This window comes from Thermobia domestica, chromosome 7 (assembly GCF_964235325.1).
Source record: "Thermobia domestica chromosome 7, izTheDome1.hap1.1, whole genome shotgun sequence".
Taxonomy (NCBI): domain Eukaryota; kingdom Metazoa; phylum Arthropoda; class Insecta; order Zygentoma; family Lepismatidae; genus Thermobia; species Thermobia domestica.
In genome coordinates this window covers 211,329,330-211,356,747 of record NC_137460.1, presented here as the reverse complement: position 1 = coordinate 211,356,747, position 27,418 = coordinate 211,329,330, and the positions used below count along the sequence as shown (strand labels likewise).

General features: G+C 35.0%; 1 protein-coding gene across 1 annotated transcript in view; it reads left to right on the top strand.

Moving 5' to 3' along the window:
- The window catches only part of LOC145690710 (cell adhesion molecule Dscam1-like), a 934,280-nt gene that overhangs the window by 815,239 nt on the left and 91,623 nt on the right, over window positions 1–27,418 (top strand). Inside the window, exons 11-17 of the mRNA XM_081765878.1 lie at window positions 1,163–1,314; window positions 5,246–5,518; window positions 11,030–11,311; window positions 14,892–15,011; window positions 17,395–17,571; window positions 22,406–22,550; window positions 26,269–26,417. Coding sequence (XP_081622004.1) covers window positions 1,163–1,314; window positions 5,246–5,518; window positions 11,030–11,311; window positions 14,892–15,011; window positions 17,395–17,571; window positions 22,406–22,550; window positions 26,269–26,417 — 1,298 coding nt within the window. The remainder of the gene's footprint in view (window positions 1–1,162; window positions 1,315–5,245; window positions 5,519–11,029; window positions 11,312–14,891; window positions 15,012–17,394; window positions 17,572–22,405; window positions 22,551–26,268; window positions 26,418–27,418) is intronic.

Here is a 27,418-nt window from a genome sequence, read left to right as displayed (position 1 = left end):
GAATAGGTACCTTGAGGTAGGCGGACTATCACAAGCATCTACTGCTTGATACTGACCCCGCCGAAGGAGGTGTTTTGTCTGACAAATGACATTGACCGCGGATTCGGCCTGGTCTACATCAGTCATAGTGTCTATTAATGTACGGAGTACCTCAACTGCAAATTGAGAAAAGCGTTTTGAAGTCTTTTAGTTTTAGTTTTAGTTTTAGTTTAGCGTCCATCTTTAGTTCAACTACAGGCTAGGCATCAGTCATAAGAATACCGACCCATAAAACAGGCGATTATCTATCCTACTAATTGGTAACAGTGTAGTAGACTCTACCTCAAGCAATCTCCCGACTCGGGTTAGAGAGCTCGATTCCCATTGAAATTAACATGCGCGAGATCGCTGCGAAATAGATATACCTTCTCTTCAACCAATTACTTTTCTCTGTATTTTGTGCTATTTGTTTGCCTTATCTTAACTAGCAAGTCGAATGTTGACGTATGTTCAATGTATTGAGTGAAATCCTGAACATGATCGCCGTAACCAGGATATGAAAGAGTAGATGGTTGGTTTAGAGTTTAACATCTATTTTAGCACGAAGATTATATAAGACGTGCATCTAAATCTTAATATGGAATCCGAATCACCCACTGCTAATCGAACTAGACTCTTGCGCGTCAAGACACATAAGTTAACTATTAGCCATGAGGTAACTCTATGAAAGATTGGAGTAAGGGATCGTACGGAGAATGATTTTGACTTTACCAATTCTGAACGAAGCAATTATAATAGTGAGATGTGTGCTCAATATATCAGTTCCTATATCCCCATTAGTTTGGACTTTCTACAACGTACAAAAACTAAGGGGCCTCCCTAATCGCATCATGGTCAACATGAAAAGTTTTGTGCCTTTAAGGAAAGTCAACCCAGGAGCATGGGCACTAATCATTTGGCTAGTTGGATATTGTTTAATTCCGAAATATCGAATTCTGATATAGAATAGTAAGGATAACTACAGTGTTAATGATGTAGTATTAACCATATACACTATCACCCAAGTAAAAAAGAAGTCATACGAACCTCGAAAGTTTATAATGCTAGGAAATTCAGTTACTTTATTGAATGTAACAAATATATACAGTCCACGTATAAATTTTTTGTCTGTTTCTTTCCTTAGATATGCAATTGGACAATACGTGGATATTACTGGTGACGTGATCAGCCATGTTAATATATCTAACGTTCGAGTTGAAGATGGAGGGCTTTACCGATGTTCAGCTGTCAACACCATGGGGCGTGTCGGCCATTCCGCCCGACTTAATGTATACGGTACGTATAATATTTGTCGACATTTTAAAAACCCGTTACCACTATCAAATCAATCATTAAATTTCTTTGATATTTTTCATATATAAGGCTAGAGTTATGTTCTCATTATCTACCGTATATTATTGGTAGTATCCAGTCACAGCCCTTGAGGGAGAAATACAAGAACCAGTATGTTAAATAGGATTTCTTCTCTTAACTTGTAGCGATAACATTTAAATTATTACCGATGGGACTTCCAAGTATTACTTCTGAAAATGTGAATGAAACATCTAATTATAATTGACTTCTTGCAGAGAAGCTACTCATCATGTCCATAACTTTAGTGGAATTACAATACTGTAATATTCATATTCGATACACTAACGATACACGGGATTTCCCTCACCTGTTTTATTATAAAAGATGCTTTATACAATTTGTACACAAGATTACAAATATGTGAGTCTCTAAAAGTTCTATACAACTTCCATTTCTCCATCAATTCTATCATTTTCACCCTTTTTATGTTTTCTTTTTATCGTACTAGGATAATCATTATCATCCTAGGTTTCGTGCATTTCTTGGGACGTCAGCTTCTGCAAACTGGAAAGCACCCATATCTGCGCTTTTCATCTTTACTTTGTCGTATCGGTAGCAATAATCCGCATTAATAAAATCCATCACTTATAGCTTATTATATTTCACCAATTATTATTTTATAAACATTCACTTTCATCAATCACCCTTCTCACTCAGTCTACAGGGTATAAAAGTGGGATGTGAAACTAGAAATTTCGTTTAATTCAGTAGTCAGCCAACTGGTACTAATTTGTTATCGATGCTGTACTATCAAATATGTTTATTTGCTGATTTAAATGTTAACTCTTGTGCTTAAAACATTTCAGTCGATCTGTACGTTTTCTCTACTTACCAAACTCTACCAATTATATCTGTTAAATACTTTTCATAGACTAGTATAATAAGAATTTACAAGTATGTTCCATTTGCAAAAGAAAACGACAGTGAAATAATATTGTCAATGTGTAAGGTAGTTAGATAATAGTACTGAAGAATTCACAGAAAATTTATGAACACGATTATCATCTTAACTTTTTGCGTTCTAGTATTAAATTCAGAGATTTTTTTAAACTTGGGAAAATGTTTTCTTCTGGGTAAATTTGCTTGTGTTCCCCCTGAATGCATTCCTTATTGAATCTACGACGAATTTCATACCACAAATTAGCTCTATACCATCAAATCACTATGCTTTTATGTCGTTGATTTTTTTTTTCTTAAGCATCCGAAATTCAACCGCAAATTTCGACTAGTCAGAATCAGCGCATGAGCTTGCCCTAAAGTACTTTGTAGACCAAGCATACTAATAAAAAGTGGAAATGTGCATTGTTGGATAAACCACATTATAACATCCTCCTCCGTACCAAATAAATGATCTCAAAATTATTGTGTAAATCTTAGCCTATATTTCAGATACTACTGATCATGAGGACAAAATTCCTCGAGTGATCATACTAAAAATATTACTTGATCATATACCAGTGGCGTATTTAGGCGGGTGGCTTCCGGGCATAAGCCCTCCCCGAAATCTTACTTAGTATAGTAAAGTAAATGAAATATCTTGCAGAATTTTCACATTTCCAGGCAAAGATCTCCCCACGAAAGTTAGCAAAGCCCCTCCCGAAACAAAATCGTAAATACGCAATTGTCATATACAATTTTTTGTTAACAAACTTCCGGTTCTTTACTAGGATAATTAATTAGAATATAGCTTACTCGAATGAGCATATGTTTATTAATACCTGTCTGCAGGGGGTAAAAGTGAGGGGAATGCGGGGGGACGCCGTACTCCCACCTCCAAAAAATATGTACGGCGTCTCGCCAATTCCTAAAAAATTACAATGGGCAAAAATATGCAGGGGGGGACGGCTTGACGTCATTCCGCTACCTACCGTCCCCTAACCTTTTCAGATCCCCTTTTACCCGTGCTTGTCTGTATAATTACACTGGTTGTTTTCAGGTAAATATTTTTTTTTAAATTACCTTTTACTCATGATTGCGTAATTATCATCTTTTATGTCCTAACTTTCAAATGATTTTTTCTCGCCCCATGAATAGATACGTTTAACAATAGTTTCATTGCATACCACGTCCTCGAATTAGAAAAACCTAAAGTGGCGGACATGCATTGCTACGCACATATATTATCAATTATAATCAAAGCCACATAAAAACAATTAAAAATCTGTGCAGCTGACCCCAGAGTGTAAATTCGATGTATTTTATTACGCCGAATCCAAATTTCGAAATCCCAGTATGACTGACCGTATCAATTTTTTATGGGTGAAAAACTTCAGGCGACTTTGGAAAGGGAGGACATACGCGTGTTTCGCCTATAAAACAAAATTGACACGATCAATTGTCCTGGGGCTTCGAAATTTGGATTCGGCGTAAAAAGAAATTACAGCTTAAATCCATACCTTGGGTTCCACTGTACAGAACTTTTTAAATTTTTTGTGTGTGGCTATGTTATCATACCCTGAAAACTATACGCTTACTTTAAGGTGATTTTTTGTCTCATATCTAGATGGTACAACGATATAACGAAATGAATTTTAAGTGATTTGCGTTCGGAGATACAGAGGATTTATGACACTTCAAGCTTAGCCTTGAAACGAAGATGCACTTATTGTTGAAGCATTGTCAAACAGGAATGAGAAATATTGTCCCCTGGTAATTATTCTAGATATTGCAATGAAACTTGGCATATGCATTATGTATATACCATGGTATATTTCAAGGTAGATCATAGTCGAATACCTGTAGCCGGAACCTCTACAGGAGCGCCAATTTTTTTTAAGTGTTTTGGAAGGAAATTTTTCTTCTCTAGTGCATCATGCACATATTCGCATGGTACCATTTGAAAGTATAAAGAGAATGATGTATAAACCATGATACTGGGATTAATAGTAATGAAGCAGTAGCTAAGTAACTAACTAAATCTATGGCTAATGGGACCCGGAGGTACAATGCCTGATTCACAAAAGCTCTCCATTGACTTCTGTCCTTAACCAACTGGATCCAGTTTCTACCTTGTATTCCTATTTCTGCAAGATCCATCTTAATATTGTCCTCCCATCTGTGCCTAGGTCTTCCTAATGGATGTTTTCTGATTGGACTTTCGGTTAAAACTTTGAAAACGTTCCTACTTTCTTGCATTCTGGCTACATGACCTGCCCACCTGAGCCTCTTAGACTTGATGATCCTAATAATATTTGGTAAACGGTATAAATTATGCAGTTCCTCATTATGGAGTTTCCGTCAATCCCCACACTCATTCCTCTTGGGTCCAAATGTTCGTCTCAGGATCTTGTTCCAGGCCCGTATCCACGGGGGGTCTAGGGGAACCGGGCCCCCCTAAATTTTTGCGGGCCCCTATAAAATTTTCACTGTAGGCTTGCAAATGAGCTATAATATGGTGATGGACTATAATGTTTTTGGGTCTGCCCCCCCTAACTTCAGCCGCCCCCCCTAAATTTTTGGGCTGGCTACCGGCCTGTCTTGTTCCCAAATATTTTCAGTCTATGTTTATCCCTCAAAGTAAGCGACCATATTTCGCAACCATACAGGACAACAGACATAATTATCGTGTTATATATTTTAAGTTTCAAATTTCTCGACAGAATCGGGACGACAAAAGATTTTGAACTGAATAACACAAATTCCCTAATTTTTGATCGACTTTAAATTCCTTAGTGAATATAGACCCTAGATTATTTAATTAACAACTTAAAGTCAATATTTCTCTCTAAAAAATGCACTGGTTTTGAAGGACAGGGTAATTAAAAATTTATCTAACCGTGGCCACTTCCATCATTACCATAAGCAGTAACTCTTTCAACAATCAGCAATACTTATTGTTCTTTTCCGATTGCAGGTTCGCCGTATATCCGGCCGGTGCCCAGTTTGACTGTAGTAGCAGGAACAGATGTGACTCTTCTTTGTCCGTACTCAGGTTACCCCGTTAGTTCAATCAAATGGGAGAGAAATGGACAAGAACTTCCAGTTGATCTTCGGCATAAAGTCTATGGAAATGGTTCTCTGGTGATCGCACAAGTTGACGATGAACATGACAGTGGTTCATATCTCTGCTCTGTGACTGGAAGAAATGGTGAAATTGTTCGGAGAGAAATGGTTGTTGAAATTAAACGTAAGTAATATCATATAAATGTAATCATTAATGCCACAGTAGTAGTAATCTGATTTTTTGTTAATCGGAGTTTAACATTGCTTTTGAACATGAAAGCTAAATGAGAGGAGTTATACTGTAAACATGGGATTCAGACCACTGCTCGAGGCTGTATTCAAAGTAAGTTTTCTCTGGCAGTCGAACCCGGAACAATGAGCACGAAAATCACTCATCGACTTGGACTAAACATGGATATTTAGATAGAATGAATACTGTCTCCTTTTTAATTCCTTGAACAGCTTGCAATAAGTTTCAAGCGAAGACGTTTGAAAACATGATGTTTCGCATTTTCGGTGGTTCATAACTCTCAAACGATACATTTTTCGACCCATGTTTATTAAAACCTTCTTTCTATCATTTCATGTAAGAAATAAACTCCTAGAGTATGGTCATCGAATTTCTAAATATACTGTATGTACAAAAGGCATATGTCTCCTGAAATGATAGCTTTGGTGCTGGAAACCTCTTGATAGAATTCTGTGAATGCCAGACCTGTCTATACTTTCTCTACTTCGCCACCACTCTGTTTCGAATCGAAACTTCAATCCTTGGAATTTTGCACTTTCGTTCCTACTAGAAGTGGCGTTATTACTTGACTCATCAATTGTAAATCTAGCAATGGAAATTCGGAATAAAATTCAGACCTGTTTTACATGCAATTTTACGTGTGCATTATTAGCAATTCATATTGTAATATTAGAGCCACAGTAAAGCATGTACTTACCAACTCGGCGATCTCCGATTATTTCTCGTTCCGTTGCGGCTCAGTTCACTTACAAGGAACCCTAGGTATCTATCAGAGCCCGATTTTCATGAAACTTTGTATATAGAGAGAGTACCTCGGGAAACTCGCACAGCCAAAATTGTAGCTGCAGAGTCCAAGACGTTGGGACACTAGGGCCCGAGAAAGATCAAAAGTGGAACGTCAGTATATTAAGGATATGGTGAGAAAATGCACATTTTTCTTTAAAACTAATCATTGTAGCGACACGAAATGAGCATACATCGATACGAGATGGTTGATATGATCAGTTAAAAGTTATGAAAAGAATATCCGCCATCTTAAAAGAGGCCATGTTGAAACTGGTGCGATTGGTGTAAATGAGAAGAGGGTCATCCGATGCATTAATTTGAACATAAATAGCCACAAAAACCTGTTGGTAAAGTCTGTCGTGGGATTACATTATCCCTGTGCTTCTGCTAGAGTGGTTTAGGTTCAAATGAGCAAAGTGTATCTTATGACACTCGAGCAGATGCAGATTATGGAGCGTTATGAGTGGGATCAGTGGAACTAGAAAACCGAGCGAAATATAATTTTAGCACTACATCATTTGTGTCACAGTCAACATGTAATTGTTGTGGATGTGCTGATATAACGGATTCAATCTTCATAATAATGTCATGGTTGACATTAACTTTTAACTTTTTATTAGACTTAAATGAATTCGAACAGAAATCAGAACGTCATATCCAGTGACGTATTTACGATTTTATTTCGGGGAGGGCTTTGCTAACTTTCGGGGGGGGGCTTTGCCTGAAAATGTGTAATTTCTGCAAGATATTTCATATACTTTACTATAGTAAGATTTTGGGGAGGTTTAAGCCCGGAAGTCCCCCCCTAAATACGCCACTGGTCATATCGGTCCACCTATAGCGCTCCATACTCTGTATCTGCTTGAGTGCCATGCGATACACTTTGCTTATCTTGTACCTAAACCACTCTACCAGAAGCACAGGAATAATGTAATCCCACAACAGACTTCACCAACAGGTTTTAGTGGCTATTTACGTTCAAATTAATGCATCGGATGATCCTCTTCTTATTTACACCAATCGCACCAGTTTCAACATGGCCTCTTTCAAGATGGAGGGTATTCTTTTCATAACTTTTAACTGACCATATCGACCATCTCGTATCGATGTATGCTCATTTCGTGTCGCTACAATGATTAGTTTTAAAGAAAAACGTCCATTTTCTCACCATGTCCTTCATATACTGACGTTCCACTTTTGACCTTTCTCGGGCCCTAGTGTCCCAACGTCTTGGACTCTGCAGCTACAATTTTGGCTGTGCGAGTTTCCCAAGGTACTCTCTCTATATACAAAGTTTCATGAAAATCGAGCTCTGATAGATACCTAGGGTTCCTTGTTAGCCTTTGCAAAATGTGTATCTGGAAAATCTGAGGAACGGCAGCCGAAACGTGGTGTGTTGACTACCACTATCTCGTATGTGTGGTGACGGCTGGAAAGTGTGGAGCCTTAACTCCACCCAACCCTTCAAGCCTCTTATGGTCTCCGGAATGGAAAGGAGAGATGGCGTCGTTTACCTTTACTATTAACATATTAATTGATAGAAAAAACTTCGTACGACATACGATGTACCAATAATATATAATGTAATACCTTAATAATGTCACTACTTATCAAGGTTTTTGCCACGTTGCTGAAACTAGGCGGAAGTAAATCCATTTAAGAGCCGCGGCGGCGCCTACCTACAAACGGTCGTCCCAGTTTCAATACCTGGTGAGGAAAATTATTCTTTCCTTCTATCCTCGTTTCAATACAGGTCACATGTTCACTTAATCTGTGTGAAATGGTACCTGGGGTAATTTATTCTCTCCTATGCGTGTTCTAATGAGGTCAGAAATTTTCACCTAGTTTATGTGAAATGGTACCTGTGGGATTTATTCTCTGCTTCTATGTGCGTTCCAATGAAGTCAGATTCTCACATAGTCTATGTGAAACGTTACCTGGAAAAACCTGAGGGTTAAATGCAATCAGAGTGTGATGCTGCTGACTACATCATCTGTGCCGAAATCTGAAGTGTTAGGTCTTACATTTCTCCAACCATTGAGACTCGTATGGTCTGCACCTCCGGTGCTTGGGGTCCCTGGTTCGACCCCAGCTCGCACCGTGTGGACTTTGTAGTGGACAAACACCGTGCTCGTGGGTTTTCTCGGGATTCTCCCGTTTCCTCCCACTTTCTTCATTCCACCATTTCACTCATTTCTCATTATCACCGTCTCCTTTAGCCTAACCGGCATAATCGTGGGACGTTAAACTTAAAGAATTCATTCATTTAGTATGGTCTGCTCCTAATGAAGGATGCGTTTTAAAAAAATAACATTGATAATATGTATAATTTGTTCCTTGCACAATGTCTTGCATTGTCTGTACATTCTGCTCGAGGGTATGTTCCAGCTCACTTACCCTAATGTAGCTAAAGTAGAGGTAAGGTGACCAATGTTTTTCCTCTGTGCATCACAAAGGTATAGTATATGAAAAACTGAAAATTTACAAAAACTGTGAGAGTATGACTTCATTGTTCAGATAGACACTTGCTCACGTCAATCAATATTCCTTCTGAGTCAGATATTCAAACTACCTATAGTTTTAAGAAGCTCACTTCTTTATATAATAGATTAACATGTTGAGAAGTCTGAGAAGTCTGTATAATTAACTAACATATTGATTAGATGTATTAATAATTCATTGTATTTTCATATTCAACACGAAATTTTTAGTCATGGAGAAAGCTAAAACTCAGTAACTTGGAAACTTTTTAATTTATCAAGACAAAACAACACAAAATTTTGAGTGTACTCACAGAAAAGTTCAAAGGTTTTTTTTTTTTTTTTGTCTTTGTTAAGATTCATCGCTAAATTTCCAAATGTACATCATTCACGTCCAAACACTGTTATAATCTTTTTCTGAAACTGAGAATTGTGTGCCTAGGTGCTCGCCCGGGGCGTTAGGAATCACTTCACTTATTTTGTCCTTTAGGTCGTCCGGACTACGTGGTTTCTGTGCATACAACTAGATCTTTAATGACCCCAAAACCAGTAGTTACCAAGTTGGCAAGTTTGGTGATCTTTCAGGCCAAGGTCTGGTTCTTGTTCGGGCGATCCGTCAATCCTCAAGAACAACATGTGCCGGTGTCCATCTTGTTACACGTGAATCTCATTAATAATACCTAATCTTTAAAATTCTGGCACAAGAATTGTCTGTATCACCTTCAGATAGTTGTAGTCATTTACCATGTCTTCCTTGAAGAAAAATGGACTATTAATGTGAGCTATTGAAATCGCACACAATGCATTGACTTCGGGATAATTTAACATATTCACCTCGAACTCATATAAATTTTCAACCTCTCAAATTTGGCAGTTGGACCTGTTCACTTTCCCCGAAATATAAAACTTGAGCTTGAAGAATAGAATTCGAGATAGACCATAACCATCACCTTCTAAACGGGTAACCATTGAGTCAAAAAATTTCATGAGAATCTTCGTCTGCCATATTGTGTACAAACTTTAACTCTTAGGGCGCCCTTCACCTTCTCTCGCACGATCTGGTGTAACATTGATTTCGGTTTTCCTAGATCAAAGGATCCTCGTTAAACAATTCCATTGGATTCCGTTCCAGACCCTCCTGCACTACATCGTAAATCATTCTTGGTCTTCCGGGGGCCTCGGGGGCTCAGTGGTAGTGCGTTCAGCTCTGGTGCATGAGGTCGTTGGTTCCATCCCAGCTCGCGCCAAGTGAGCTTTGTGGTGTGTGCATGGATTTTCCCGGGGTTATCCCGTTTCCCCCAATTTCTTCATTCCATTGTTGCATTTATTTCTCATCATCACTGTCTCCTTAGTCCAGCCGCAAAACCGTAGGACGTAAAACTTAAAGATTTCATTTCATTTCATTTCTTGGTCTTCCACTGCAAGACAAATTTAACACAGTTCTCTATGCCTTAAACTCTTCAAACTTTTCATACCATCTCTCGATACTTATCTATGTTGGTGGCGGTTTCCCACGCGTTGTTTGGAACTTTCTCCTTACGAAAAAGCAAGATTTTGACTCCGCTAATCATAACACACTCTGCGTTTTTTCTTGTATGGATGTCATCTTGAGTTATCACCAGAGCAAGCGTCATTGAGCAGTATGGCCAAAACAAAATCTTAAAATTCACTCTTCGTAACAAATATAACAGTTATCATGTTATTGAATTTTAACTTCCTGAAGGAACTTACATACTCCCTGAACTTCCCATAAATTTAAAATCTGAATTTTCGTCTTAAATACAAAATTGAGAGCATATTTTTTTTCCAATTGAATGTCATTGAATCACAGTTTTGTTGTAGAAACATTACCTAATCACCCCTAATGAAAGCAGTAAAAATATCTTTTTAAATATATGTTTAATTTGGTTTAAATTTTTATTTCTGTTGCCTGCTTTTTAAGTATTTATGCTTAAAAATTAACAATTTTATTCGCGATCTCTGAAATTTTATATATATTACTGATGATATCTATATCTGGCCAGACGGAATCATTATTGTGATAGCAGAAAGATCTCACACGTTCAAAGGCTTTTTAAGATTATATATTTTACTACTATTATTAACATATTTATTCTGTATGTATTTTGTTAATAAATAAATGCAATTAATTTTGTTTTCTGTGGTGGTAATCCTATAGGTCCTCCCGTAATGGAACCTTTTTCGTTTTCATCTAATCTTCGCGAGGGAGGCCGTGCTCAGGTGACATGCAGCATAACTTCTGGAGATCTTCCTATTCACTTCTCATGGCTGAAGGATGGCGCTCAACTGTCTCCAATGCTTCAAGTGGAAGAAAAAGTGGATGAATTTTTTAGCATCTTAGTTTTCAAGAAAATTTCAGCCCAGCACAGTGGCCAATACACGTGTGTAGCCAGTAACTCTGCAGCCGCTGTGAATCACACTGCTCAGCTTCTTGTCAAAGGTAAGACAAAACTCTTTGCAGATGTTGCTTAAGAACAAACATAACACTTTAAACGTTTCAAAATGTCTTCATTTGTTTTATGTGGTTCAGTGAAAAAGTACGTAATCCCATGCAATCTGAAAGAATAGTCGTCTCCTATCTACAATGTACGATATCTCGTATCTACAGCTAAACGTAAGGGCTTATATAACCTCATTATCATATTCCTATTGAATTCAAAGCTACAGATTCACCTCCTGAGTAGGGCTTCCAGATGTCCCGGTTTAGCCGGGACAATCCTGGATTTACATAACCAATCTCCTCAACGAACATTGTTCAAAATTCCGATTGTCCATTTGTTTTTCCAAAGCATTAAGTTAATATCATTGTTGTTGTTATGTTTTAGAAGTATCACTTTTATTATCTCAGAGCAAAATAAGAAACGAATTGACATTTGGAGCAGCACGTGTTGCCCTACTGATTGCTGCATCGTGAGTATTCCGCCGAGGCATCTACTGTAGTCCTTCCACCGCGGCTGACAAACACTTCTGAATGCATGTTACAAGGCGCCAACATTGTGTTGTTGTCCACTTGTAACTTCCACCACGACTTGTATGATTGGCTCCTCTCTTTGTGACCTTAATTATCTGATGACTTACCTTCCCTTCTCAACACAGATTTCCACATGGCTTTGAACTGTCAGTTCGTTTCTAATTTTGCTTCATGTATACTCATTGATACTCAAATAATATACATGATCAACTCTCTGTTATATACGTAATCCGTTTGGGCAATGATTAACGTATTATTTATTCCATTTTGATATTTCAGTATAAACTAAGTATAACTATGACCATGCTTGAATTTTCATAGGGTGTTCCAGTTTTCTAGCCTGAAAAGCAAGGAGTTCTAGTCCTGAGGGAGCAACATTTCACCTTAAAATTTTAAATGATAGCCATAAGTTACATTATATGTTGTTTAAAAACATGTATGGTGTTTAAAAATCTGTAAAAGGTAACATGAGTCTCCTGTATGGTAAACTATTAATGACTCGGAAATTTATGCCGTACTTTCTGAGAAATCGTGCTTGAAATACAGTACTATATGTTGAGGGTGGGAATTAACTTCAAAGATTAATTACTCAACAATTCACACTCGAAGTGTTACAAATGCACAGTCTGAAAAGCAAACATCCCTTATCTCAGTAATTTCCTTAGGGGTTCGATATAATCAAGGATCTTATAAAATAGAGGATCTGCCCCTACAACAAAATTTTGAAGCCATACGTCACAGTTTCGCCACCCCTACTCTGCCCACTCCACCCAATAGGATCGCAATATTTTGAGCCAACAATCATGGCAGAAACGAAAGTAGTCAATCAGACGATGGCAGAAACGAGAGTAGCCAACCAGACGTGCCGATGCTCGGTTGTTTTTTGGCTTCATCGATTTAATAGGATGAAGATACATATGGGCAGATCCTCTATTTATAACATCCTTGGATATAATAGAAAAACATTTCGTTACACTGTTGTTTGTGAAAATTGCAACACTAACAAAACGCATGCGAGTGAAATGGGATTTATGTCCGAAATTCGTTACACGACTACACGAAAATGATTACAATTCAGAATGTTGGAAATTTCTAAATTTCATAAATCAGTTATGGTGTAAAGCAGCTGTGCCCATTGCCCCAAGTGTTTGGGCGCAATCTGCCCAAATTTAACATTCTTCCCTCTCCCTCTAAAAACAAAAGAAGTAGAGAAGACCGAAGTTCGTTACGACAAGACCAAGATAACTTGCATTGTAGAAAAAATTTTATTCAATTTAACGTTTCTAAAAAGCATAATGATAGTATAATTAAAGTTTGATTTGTCATTTGTATTGCAAGATCCCTCCCCTAAAATGGAAAGGACACAGCCTGCACCTTAAAACCCGCCAGTGGGCGACCCTAGTGTGAAACCTTAAAATGCTGCAATAAAAGCGTCTTTTTACTGGCATTGAATCAAATATGAGCCAGAGTGTCACTGAGGAATTCCGTGCCATGCTGCTTGTACGCTATTCCACAAGATGTCGACACTATATGCTTTAGGACTATGACGTATAAGGTACCGATCAACTATATCTCACAAATGCTTCTGCTAACGTGGTGGCCAGAGAAAAAGTTACTGTCACTCCTTAAAAACGACTTTTATCCAGGTACTTTCTGGGATGCTTCTGGCCGAACATCGTCCAGCTGAAATATGGCGACCGGAGTTATCAAAAGGAAGAGTATGACTAAGATTATCAGATGTCTCGATTTAGTCGGGATAGCCCTTTCTTTCTGGTCTTAGTTACATTTTTTTTTTTCAATGAAGTCAAGACGCGAAAATGTCCCTTTTTTATTATTAAACAGTTGGTTAGTTTATATTACACAGTCATAGTCATTTTTCTGACAAACTTCTAAGATTTGTTACTAACACGTATAATTTAAATAATCATACAATGGATATTATATCAAAGTACTAATATTTTTTAAAAATAATAGAAGGACGATGACTACTTTGTAATAGTGATAACGAAAATCAAAGGAAACTAGAAAACAGGTGTATCTTAAAATTTTCCTAGTCATTCTCGTACAAGTTACGTTACAATCGAACGACTATAATTACACATCATCAGGGCCCGGATCTTGTTGACAAGTCAACTTTTTACTGTTACGCATAGGACAAGGCGAGTTCAAATAAAAACGTTATCCCTCAACTCAAGGTTCTAAAAGTATATTTTTTTTAGGATCAACTTTTGGTCACTTTTTGCTGTTTTGAAGTTTTAGGTCATTTCTTCATATTTTAAGGTAACTTTCAGGTCACTTATGGTGTTTTTTAGTCTTTTTCATCTACATAAGGAAATTTTAAAATGTTTACAAATTTGAAAAATACAAAATTAGTTTCTCTCTTTTCCTGCTTTCTGACTATCGAGATGGAAAACTGAATTCCTAAAAAGCTAAAGAACACTAAGCTGTAGCTGGTTGACGAGGGCTAGGTGGCCAAAGAGATGATTTTGGGTTGTTGACCACAAAGGATGTGATCACGTGAACAACTAAAAATGAATTAGAAGACGTACAAAGATTTTAAATGGGGTTTTATCTATTATTCTCGTGTATACAGTCTACACTTGCGAAATTCTATTCTTTAAGTGTGTTTCCTAGTTTCAACTCGGGAGTGAATTGACACTTTATGTACAATATCATACAATGGACTGCAACTAACTGAAACAAAACTTTTGAAAATGAGTGATAAATGGTAATTAAAATCCAATAGATATTCAAAAAATGTCGATGTTTAACAAAATAAACTTTTTAAAGGAAACGCAAATTTTAAGGTCAATTTTTGTGAATTTTAGGGTCATTTTACAGGAATTTTAGTGTCATTTTATAGGTCACTTTTTAGAAAATTTTAGGTCAACAAGATCCGGGCCCTGCACATCATACTTGTTTAAATATGTAGCCTACGTTGTAATGGAAGTTCTCTTACGACAGGACTAGATAAGCTTTTCTTACTATCATATAACAAAATATCATTTCTCTGTTTAAATATATAAGTATCTAATTTGTGTTCTTTCAGTTGCTCCACAGTGGCTAATTGAACCACAGGATATTTCAACATTGGCAGGAGGTTCTGTAATAGCACATTGTCAAGCTAGTGGTTTTCCAGAGCCTTCCATTATGTGGATGAGAGGGAAAGGTAAACTTAATTTTGCATAATTATTGTCTTAAAATAATTTTCATCATAATCGAAGTGAATAGTAATTTTAATGTGTGAAGTTAACGAAACTCCCTTACAAGATAAATTTGCTACAGGATGATGAAACAATTTGTGCATCTGTTTTGCATAATTTTGATAAAACTAACTTTGATAAATCCGAGTGGAAACTCTAAATATTCAAGAGGAAATCAAAATGCAATCATCACAATGAAGATATGCATCGTACTCAAAATAAAAAAGAAAAATTCTCGACTAAATCAAAGTCAGTTAACTTATTTCTTTAGTAATGTTGCATCGTGATTGAGCGCTGCATAACAAAAATATCATTGTAAAGTATTACCTCAAAGTTCTTGTTCGACGCTTGGAGTACGAACCACTGGAGAACTTTAGAATCGAAAACTTGATACTCATGTCTTGACTCGCACGCACTCGTTTCTCAAGCCTGATTCAGGGTTTCGTGATGGCACAAAACATTCCTTTGGTTCTTGATGCATCGTGTCTCTTCTTGTGGTTGAATTCGGGTGTTTTAAGCTACTAAAAGGCAAAAAGAGCCGCATCAAAAGATTGGAAAGCCTCACTAACAAAAGTAGTGTTGTGTGTCACCACAAAGACCTGATTCAGGCTCGAAAACCGAAGATGTGCCAATCATGACATTAGTACCAAAAATAATTTTGAGTGTCTAAAAATTCGGTTGTTGTTAATAACACCATGAAGCAGGTCCATAGCTAGGAGATGGTCACGGGGCTTAGTCTCTCCTGTGTTCACCTTCAGTCCCTTGAAGTTTTTAGTTCTTTGTTGGTATATACATCTATGCTCATTAAATCTTGCGCCTATACTGTAGTTTACGATTTTTCGCATTTATAAGCAATATAGTTTTCTTCGGCCTTCGGCTAAAGCTCAGTGATTAGTAAGTGGAAATTATAGAAAATATTCCTGGTATGAAAAATGTTCCCAAAAAATATTAAAAATAATAAAATTATAAGCAATGATCAGGTCGGATAATCTCAAGTCTACTGCATGTTCATTTTCGGGTCAAGACGAGACGAGAACTTTTCGAAACGAGACGAGAAGAAGCTTGCCGAGAATTGAGACGAGGCGAGAAAGAATCCTTGGAAAATCGAGACGAGACGAGACAACTACACTAATTTACTAAACGAGAAAGCCTTTTTTGTCTCGTCTCGTCTCATGTTCAACACGAACCTTCACGAAAGATTTCAAATATCGTGATTCTTTTTAACACACTCGAGTCGAAGCCCATTCCTGCGATGTTTTCTCCTTAAGTCGGCGGTTTTTGCGATACTTTTCGATTTTTATAAAACAAAATAGTAAGAAAACGTTAGAGCAATGAAATATTTATTTTCTTGAAATATGAACTTAGTACTACAGAATACAATACTATCAACCTGTTTTCTCATTTTTATGCACCCTTTTATATATATTTTTTTTATAAATGTACCTTTTTCAGTTATGAAACAAGTCTGACAAGCAACATGATTGATTATAAATATGTACATATGAGATTTTCGGCGCATTACAGTCCTTCAAAAGTTACAAACCATCAATACAAACATTAGATACTTTGAAATTGCATAAAGGTATAAGTATAATGTAAAAATATACTGCAAGACCGATTTTATTTCTATTTTTCGCTGGATTCGCCCTTTTGTCGTTCAGCCTTTTTGCATTTACTCTTCTGTCGTGCTACCGTTGCCAGAAAATGTATAAAAATATAAATAAATACGATTGGTGTGCCTAAGAAAATATTATAAAGAAACATTTCAAACCCATTCTCATAAATGCTTATGTTACAGTCATCCTTATTGGTCAGTCATTACAAGCTAAAAAAAAAAAAAAACTCAACTTCCCCGCTATAGAAGCGCCGGCAACATAATCTGGGTCAATGTTTGAATCCTCAATTTCAGATCCAGAATCAACAGCAAACTCATTAAGCATATTCCATGTATCTTCTTCGGATAAATCTCCCATTTTAAGTCAAAAATGCAAATAAATACGCGGGAAACGTACGCCAATTGTTATCGCTCTAACTAGCTCTGCACCGAATGCACTGACACCTGGATTTTTTTACAAGTAGTAAAAGGATTACAAAGCACATATGAGAAGTCGAAAGTCGTCTATGGATAACCATCCAATGTTCAAATTAACGGAAATTTCATCACATCGGTCGAGGAGACGTAATCCGTCCACTGAGGAAAAGAAAAACATCACAGCTATGTGACGTGCTGAGACTCGAACGTGTTAATTATCGCAATGAATTGAAACATCTAATTTATTATATTTTGGTTCTTTATTTTGAATGACTTTTTTGTCGTGCGTTTTAATTGTCTTCCTTTATATTTTAAAGGTCAGACACCATCGCACTACCAAAGGTTGGATTATGGTAGCTCACGTTATATTCTGTCAACAAATGGATCCTTACGGATTCATTCTGCAACCCAGCAAGATGAAGGGTATTACCTCTGCCAGGCTAACAACGAAATTGGTACTGGACTCAGTAAAGTAATTTATGTCACCGTTAACGGTAAGTTTTCTATTTCTATTGTAACAAGGGAGGACGTGTAGCGGGTGTGCATAACAAAAATCATTGAATATTTGTCATTATCATTATGGTAAGAATTCTACGATCACTGACGTATTACCTCCAAAAATTTAGAGGTTTGAATGTGTTGAGATCAGTGGCTTTGATAACGGCCCCGCAGACACGCGGTGCGGAGGACTACCTCAAGTTATAAAACTGGATTCACATAGAGCTTGTTCCTTAGTTTTTCGGGAGAGCGGGACTAATAAGTTTAATTCACAACTGCCTAACATGACAATACCCTGTTCGTCTTGGCTTCCACTTTCGTTCTATTCATAAATCCTAGTCTTTTCTTTCCTCTAGATCATTTTCCTTCCACAATACCTTGTACTACACTTCTCAGTATCCATTTTCTTCTCAAATATTGTTCTAGCAGTCTTTATAAATAATCGTGAACATTATTGTTTTCTCTTCTACTATTCTATACTGGTTGGTTGTTCCACCAAGCTGCTTTTCTGTACTCTTCTGCATTTCCACATTTTGTACGCTACCAGTTTTTTTTAACTTCTTTTTTTCATAATGTTCATTGTTCTGTTTTAAATACCAGCATGAACCACTGGACAAATATTCCGAATGGTTGCTGCGAATTTGGTAGCATTTAACCCTTTATTACAAGTAAATAGCAACAAATGTAAGAAGTGTAAAGGTTTCTTCACCCAACATTCCATCGTGAAAATCTGAAAATAAATAAATAACAGAAGATATATTAGTATCACCTGAATCCGCAATCACAACCTTTATTCAAAAACATGAAAGAAACTGTTGTTTAGATATTTCCAATAGCAAGCATTTTGTTTCTGCGCTTCAAGTTTTACAAGACGAGGAATTAGATGTATGCTTTTTGAACTTACAATAGTAGTGGGAAAATACAAAGGCTACTTCGAGTGTCCATTTTGTTCTTGTTTCTGACCTGTTAGTGAAGAGACTTTCAAGATGAGCCTCACGTTTTGTAATCTATTATTTAACCCTGGATTACTTATCCTATTTTGTAGATGCATAATACTAACTGGTTTATTTAATAGTTTTTCTTTAATAAATTTAGTTCAATACTTCTCTTTGAGATTTATAAATTATACTTCAGTTGTCAAACATACCTTACTTCTGATAAAAATTAACAAAACTTATATTCCGTAACAGACATTAACCACGACTGGCTTCCATTTGCAATTTCCCTCAACTAACTAATCTCTTCCCCAGACGTTCCTCAAATCAGAGGCTCACAGTCTGTTTCCATGGTAACATTAACATTAAAACATATAGAAATGTAAACATATATAATAATATGAACATAATCCACCTATTTTTAATAATCATTGAATTTTCTCGGTGAATAGTTTTGAAAATATTTATCTCAATTAAAAAAAAAAGTCGAATATTTAGAATACGAAAATACTAAAATGATATAAATCACATGATTTAGAAGAAAATTCCTAAATATATGTATTTCAAAAGGTAACAAAATTGATTACTAGTATCACTACGCCTACATGTAAGCTAGTCAAATCAAAACTAGAGTATGTAACGTAAACGAAAACTTGAGAAGATTGAATAAATATATTAATAATATACAAAATTTGCAACAAATTATGCTTATATTATATAAAAATTAACACTATAGGAAAATAAAAAATGTTATTCCTACAAGGGGCTTTTGATTTCATTGTAAATTGACAATAATTGAATTTTAAAATGCTCTATTTCACCAGTCCTAACTCTATACGAGGATGGCAAAACATGATATGCACCACATTTTTATCGGCATGCAAATTTCAAATTTATGAATGAAATCAATACGGGGATGGCAAAATATGATATGCCAGTTTTTGGCCATTTTCTTATTTTTCACTTTGGTAGTTAGACAGCATGAGATTTATATGCTGGCAAAAGTTAATAATGTCTTAATTAAAAATATCTTATTTAGCGATATATATGTCGATTTCACCAATGAAGTGAAAGTACTTTATATTGAATTCATAAGGTTGAAATTTGTTTGCCTGTACAAATGTAGTTATGATTTGCCATCCTTGCACAGATTTAATGGTTACATTGACTAGTAGAACGTGTGGAATATATGCTTCAGTACAACTAATACTCGCGAATTTTTATTTCTTAATGCAGAATAAATTTCTAATATTTCTGTAGTATAGGATAGTAGTAGGATTGCATAACATACCAATAAAACATAGGTTTTCCCGAGGTTCAGTGCTGGGGCCGTTATTGTTAATATTGATGACAAATATTTATCACTGAATATCTCAGCTGAATCCTTTCTTTATGCTGATTATAAAACTGTGTTAAACATCAGCTATTATTCTACAGAATTAATAAAATTGAATGAGGAAGCCTTTATAGAAACTAAGGAATATTTTAAAACCGACGGATTTCTTCTTAACGAAGATAAAACTACTAGACAAATATTTTCTTTGAATGCCCAGAAGTTTCGAAGAATGTAAAATTTCTTGGCATTATTCTGGATAGTCAATTAACTTGGAAAGCACATGTAGAATATCAGGGTGTCCACACAATTTGGACAAAAATAATCCCTGACTTTTCCCTGACTTTCCATGACCAAAGTTCCAGATTTCCCTGACTATTGCGTAATTTAAAAATAAGAAAAAAGAAAGAAACCGCAGTCTCTACCTTCTCCATAGCTGACCTTGTGCTATCTCCACTTCTGTTTCTTTCTTCTTGCAATTTTCTTTAATCCAAAAGAATGTGAATTTACAAACATATGCATTAAGCCGGTATTACACTTGCTATTTCATAAATTCAATAACTGAACAATGGACCTAAATCGATTTTTCCTGACCAATCCGCCATTTCCCTGACTTTCCCTGATACATTTTTACTTCCCTGACTTTTCCCTGATTTTCACTGACTTTCCAGAATGTGGATATCTTGAATATGTATGTGCAAAACTTTCGAGAACAATAAGCTTACTTCGAAATTTAAGAGATATAGTTCCGACCAACTATATAAGATCAGCATATTTACTGTTTCCAAAGTACCATAGATTATGGAATATTGTTTTGGGGCAACAGTAACTACATAAATGATGTTCTGTTACTACAAAAAAAAATGTTATTAGAATAATCAGTGGGACATCATATAAAGAACACTGTAAACCTTTGTTCAGTAAGTTGAAAATTATGATTGTTGTTAATTTGTATATGTATAAGGTTTTAGTGTATGTAAAACAAAGTATATGAGATATGCAGCATTGATAAGATATTCATTCATATAACACAAGATCTGCGAAACAAGTTGATATATTGTATAGCAGATTATCAAAAATTAAATATAGTAATGCAATACAAGGTATAAAATTTATGAACAGACTACCAGTACACATGCAAAATTTAGCTATTACTCAATTTAAAAACAAAGCGTGTGATTGGTTAGTTGCTGTACTCTGTTATAATGTTAAGAAGTTTGAGGAAGATAAAAATATATTGGAAAGGTTAAGAAAAAAGGAATTTTCTTGTATAACTTCATTCGTGTTGCCTATTGTCCGCAAACAGACTTAATCACAATAAAATATTCTATTCTATTCTATATACTACCAACCTATAATGAAGATTAATAAGGCTTATTGTATGTTGTATATTGGGACTTCACATGTTTATTGTTTTAAATGTGTGTGGGTATTTGAAATTTGTATACAAAGGAACCAATTTCTAGCTTGAAGATTTTCCTTTTGAAATTTTTAGGAAAATAATATCCACTGACATTAAGAATATATTGATGGTTTTAAGAAGATATTAAGATTAGTGGAGAAAAAATTATTTTTGTGTATAAGTCTGAAAAATAAAAGTAACAGTGTCAGTACATAAAGTATGTAGAAGTGAGTTCCTCTACACACATCATCAATTTAGAGGGAGCCAATACAAAGGAAAATTTTCAAGCTAGAAATACGTCACCTTGTACGAATATGAAAAATTCACACATACTAAAGCAATAAACATCTGAATATCTCAATATACACCACGCATTAAGCCTTATTCATCCTCATTAAAGGTTACTTGTGTATGTAAGCGAAATAGTAGACGTTTATGCTACATTAAGAAATACAAATGGGTTATTACTTTAGTTCTAATAATGATTACAGTTTGTATTGAGAAGACGTCTCTACTTTTTAGTGGTCATGCTAATCAGCTTTTGCATGTTTCAAGATTAACTTCATTTATCGTTTTATATAATAAACGGAATGCTCAGTAGATCAGTTGGCGAAAATTGTATCAGATTTCAAAAGGAGAGGGGAAGGGTCATCGTAGTTATTGACACTGGTTTACATACATAATTTTTGCTTTAAGACCGTTCTTTGTATTTATAATAACAAATCACCAAGTAAAACTCTGTGAGTTTAAAGGAACAATATTAACCAATAGATGACAGCACTTTTCTTTGTCTTTTCAATGTCTTCTTGCATAGAGAGACAATATTCAAAATAATGGAATCAAATTCAAGAGATTAATATTTAGACTTTACAGAAAAACAAATTGAACCTCAGTTTAAAAAAAAAATCGTAGTTCAGAGCACTTAATTTTACTGTTCAGAAACATGATTCAAATAGTGAAGCTGTCTCAGCAAAGAAAAGAAAATATCAAAAAACTGGACGGATGATTAATGTTTAATTTGTTTTTGTGTAAAGTTTGAATTTTGATAACATGTTGTCGTCCATTGATTGGCAGTGCTCCTTTAAACTCACCCAGTTGTACGCCGTGCTCTATGGTGTCTTAACTTCTTGTAATGTAGTGTTAATTTCTTTTCTTTATAGAACCAGTACACTTCGACACCCGCTACAAGAACATGACAGTGAAACGAGGAGAATCTGTGACGTTAACATGTATAATCAAAGGAGACCACCCGATTGAAAATATTTGGTTGATAAACGGACATAGGCTAAACTTAAATAAATATAGGTCAGTAGATGTTGTTTGCTTCTGTTATAGTAGAGTCTTCTTTATTAAAACATATGTCTTGTTTGCTAGAAAAGTTCTTGTCGAGATTTTTGATTGATTGGTTGGTTGGAATTTAGGATTTCTTTCAGCACCGAGGGTATATGAGACGTCGACCTACAGTTTAATGGAATTCGAACCACTATATCTGTTCAAATTTTTTCAAGGCTGTTCCACCAGGAATCAAACTCGGGATCCCTTGTACCAAAGGCACGCGCGTTAGCCAGTAGACTAGCGGGAGGACAGTTCTTCTGTAGAAACGAAACTTATCATAGCAATATTGCTAAATAATATTGTGTGTTCTTTAATTATTCGTTTTTTCATTTAAGGTGTATAATTTCGATTTGTTACAATTATTTTCCTTTGATAAAGACACAACGAAAGTCTTACTTTTCGGTATCTTGATCTCGCTATTTTAAATTGTCATTAAGAAGTACAGAATGTAAATGATCTAAAGCTTTAAGTGAGATAATATGTATATGTTTTAATCTCCATATAATAATCAATATAAATAGTTCTTTTTCCTTAACACGCATGTAATCGAACTATATTCGTATTATTCACTAAAGTATAGATTTACTTATAAAGAGTAAGCAGTGCTTTAGGGTGAATTGCAACAGAGAACTATCAAATTTTAACATGGATCAAACTTATTTTTATTGATAACAGTAGAAAAAAAAACAATCATTCCTCATGTGTGTTTCTATTGAAATATTTTGTAGAAAATTTTTTTAGTAATACTATCCAAATTATAAAAGGGAAACGTATCAGTCAATGCGTCCTGTTAACTGCTATAGTAAACAAGCACGCTAATATATATCGCTAGCGTGCAAGCAATTTGCAGGTTTAAAACTATTGGTGACAATTTAATTGGAACTTTAAAACTGAATTGTTTCAATATAATTATTTGAAAATAGATTCTGATTATACGAAATGTTAACGTGCTTTGCTGTTTATAATTAAGACAGGAACCGTATCTATATTTAGGTTTGAGCATTAATATTTGTGTAACCGCAAGTTAGTTGGTGCGTAAACTATAAAGAACAAGCGAAACGTGTCATTACCTAAGGAGCAAATTGTATATCACTTACAGAATTGTTGATAACTGATCAACTCTTGTTACCATGGTAACGATACAAGCAATACATCTAAAGTTAGCAATAATTGAAATCGATAGAAATTCTATGGACATAATACTAAAGAATGAAATTAAATGAAATCTTTAAGTTTTGCGTCCCACACTTATGTCGGCTAGGCTAAAGGAGACGGTGGTGATGAGAAATGAAGGAAATGGGTGGAAACTGGAGAAACCCAAGAAAACCCACGCACACGGTGTTTGTCCAGCACAAGGCTCACTTGATGCGAGCTGGGATCGAACCAAGGACCCTATGCTCCAGAGATGAACACTCTACCACTGAGCCACTGCGGTCTCATAATACTAAAGAATATTATCTACGTAATAACAGGACACTCAGCGATGAGCCTACACTTCTGCCACCCTGAATTTCGTATCAGAGACATACATGAATGACGAGCATTAGGGGAAGTTCATTCTATTATAATTTGCTCCTTAAAAATGTAAACAATTAAAGCTCGGGAGCAAAAACTAGTTATCAATAGTAAACAATTCTACTATAAGTTAAAAAATTATTCTAATCTTGTTGCAGTTTTCACAGAAGTATTGCTGGCCCTTAACATAGATTCGCTTTATGAATGAACAAACTATTTTAACAAAAGAAATACTGACCAAAGCTTAAAACACACTTTATTTTAAATTATAGAAACCGTTATTATAATTTAAAATAAAGTGTGTTTTAAGCTTTAGTCAGTGTTTCTTTTGTTAAAATAATCAATCCAAAGCCATGCATAGTCTTACTATCGAACAAACTATGTTCCAACTCATAAAGGTTAAAAATGTGCTATTTCGACATTGTACTGTAATTCGAACTATAAGGAATTAAACAGGTCTTATATTCAATAAGATAAGTTTTTCAATAATCTTCCAGCACGCCTAGATAATTTAATCCAGGGTTGTCTAATATTTTCTGTCAGTGGGTCATATTAGGATCTATAACAAAATGTTTTGCTGTCCCAGATATCCCAGATTTGATTTAGTTTTTAAGACACTACTCTCTAATAGTTAGCAATCGAATTTCCGGTGCTTTTCTCGTCAGCAATGAGCCAATACCGTCCCAGTATACATCAGTAAAATCCGTTTTTACAGTAAATCTAGACTTATATTGCGTATGTAGGTAAATACATACTTTCTGTTTTCATGAAAATAAATAAACTCGATTTTATTAAGTATATACGAACGCATTGATGTCATTCCATTAATGAATGCACCGTAAAATCGACCGTTAATTTTTAAAGTGTAATTTTCACATAAAATGCAATTGCAAGTTGTAGCAATCTTGGTATCTATCAAAGGATACGCGCGAAGTTACCTATTTTGTATTGGTTGGTTAGAGTGTAGAGAAAATTTATTTCATAATGAGAATTTGATTAATAACTCAAATCTAAAGTATTAAAAAATGTAAGTATAATGTAATGTTTTTATGCATAGAAATATACTTTGTTACATCTACTTTTGGACAACGTACTGTCTTATTTTCTTTCCCAGTGTCAATGTTCATTAAATGGTCGAATAGACACATAATGGCAGATATAAAAACAGTAATAAATGAACAAATTCAACGTATTTTCATTTTGCTTTGCTTTATACAAAAACCGCCAAAAGTAAACCCTTCATATGCTATTAAGTATGAACAGAAATTCATCTCTAAAACTGAATATTACTTGCTGTTTAAGTATAACGTAATGATTGGACGGAATCCAACTCCCTACCTAACATTTGTCCTTTCTTACGAAATTCTGCTTACCATATACATAATTTCTGGTAAATATATTTTTAATTTATGGCAGCTACTATATCGTACATTCAAATAGGTATAACAAAAATAACAAGGTTCATCTTTCACTCGTCTTGGAACAGGCTTTTAGTTCAAATTTAGAGCTGTTCAACAATGGTATACAGCTCATTGCGCTTTTCTACACTCTCTGAAATGTTAAACTTCATAATATCATGAACTATTGAAACTTGACTGCCGGGTCGTGAATCGGACACACTTAGGTTATTGTCTATCTATTGATAAATTTTAAGATGATGTTGAAGTATTACATTTTATCAAAATATAATTTAAAAAAGAAACTTTAAAAAATCAATTAGCAACTAATGTAGTTATGTATGGTTCTTAATATATATTCACACAAAATTTAATTTAAACTTGAATTACTGAAGAAACTTTAAAAATTTAAGTCAATGGAGCGTTTTTCTCAAATTGCTTTGACATACTCAGGCCCCAAAATGTAATACCAGTTATGAAGTTAATTGAAATTTCTGACTCCTCTTCCTCTTCGGTATAGCCTTGGCTAAAACTATTTTTGCTCTTTTTATACAAATATTTACTTATTGTTTAAATGTTTCCGCTAATATTTCGACTCTCCCAGAATATGAAAGACGTACATTGCGTCATGATCCTTCCTGTGGGTACTTCTATAATATATCGAAGTACCTACTGAGATACACATACACTGTATATTACTGTTTTTATATAGTTTGGTAATTTTGACAATGTTTGTTTTTCAAAGTATCTAACTAATTAAGAACACTTTGTTTTAGATACAGCTTAAACTCTGTGAAGATGGAGACAGGTCTTCAGACTCAGCTGACGATAGTTCGAGCAGAGCGAGAAGATTCAGCAGTCTTCAGCTGCCAAGCTGATAATGCATTTGGACACGCAGAACAAACCATTTATCTATTAGTTCAAGGTAAAAAAAAAATTCTATCGTTATGCAATGGACTAATAAGACAAATTGGTTGGTTTAATTAGAATTGACGGCCCTTTGAACACTGAAGCTATATGATATATAGACCTACATCTTAAGGTGAGATTTTACCTTTTGAGCTCCTGCTAGGATCTCTTTCGCCGAAAACTCGTACACTAATCATATACGAGTACGGAGCTCCAAAATGAAACAAATCATTCTAAACACAGTACTGTATATTATAACATCAACAAACACCCGAAGTTTCATTTTCTAAATATACGACATGAAAAAACTTATTAATAACAATAAGTGTCTATAGACACGGATGAATCGAAAGGATCTAAATAAAATATTTTAGTGATACATAGCCAGGAACGAAGTATGATAAGTGTACAGATAGAGTTACATATATTTATTGTGATACTGACAGATTTACATATAACTTCAATTGTAGTCCAATAGTACTTAGTGAAACATCACATAGAGTTGCTAAAGGTTGACCTAAAATCAGAATTTGAAATTAATAAGTTGCTGCTGAAAAAGATCAAAAATATTTAATGCAATGCATCAGTTTCAAATAATAATGTTTTAAAAATACTTGTAGTGTTTACCAAATGCTCAAGTGCAATCGTTAAATATTCTATAAATGAAGTATTTATGGGTTCGGTGAATTTTGTAATTGTCTCTGTTTAGTTGTTTACTATGATGACGAAGTTGAAAAGTTGAAAGCGAGATTGTAACTCTAGTCTGGGAGCTCCTAGGCAGTCATCGTTTCTGTAAAATGATTTTACTGCAAATGCATGCTGTTCACCTGTCCATTCATTCTTTTCTAGTAAACGGCAATATTGTAGAAACAAAATAGCATCATTACAATTTTGCCAACGTATAAAACATACCTAAAATACACAAATCAAAGTATCTCGTTACTCCGCGTCACCCTGTAATTATTTATTTATTAATATATTTTACATACTTGTATGCTTATTTACGTACTCAGTGCC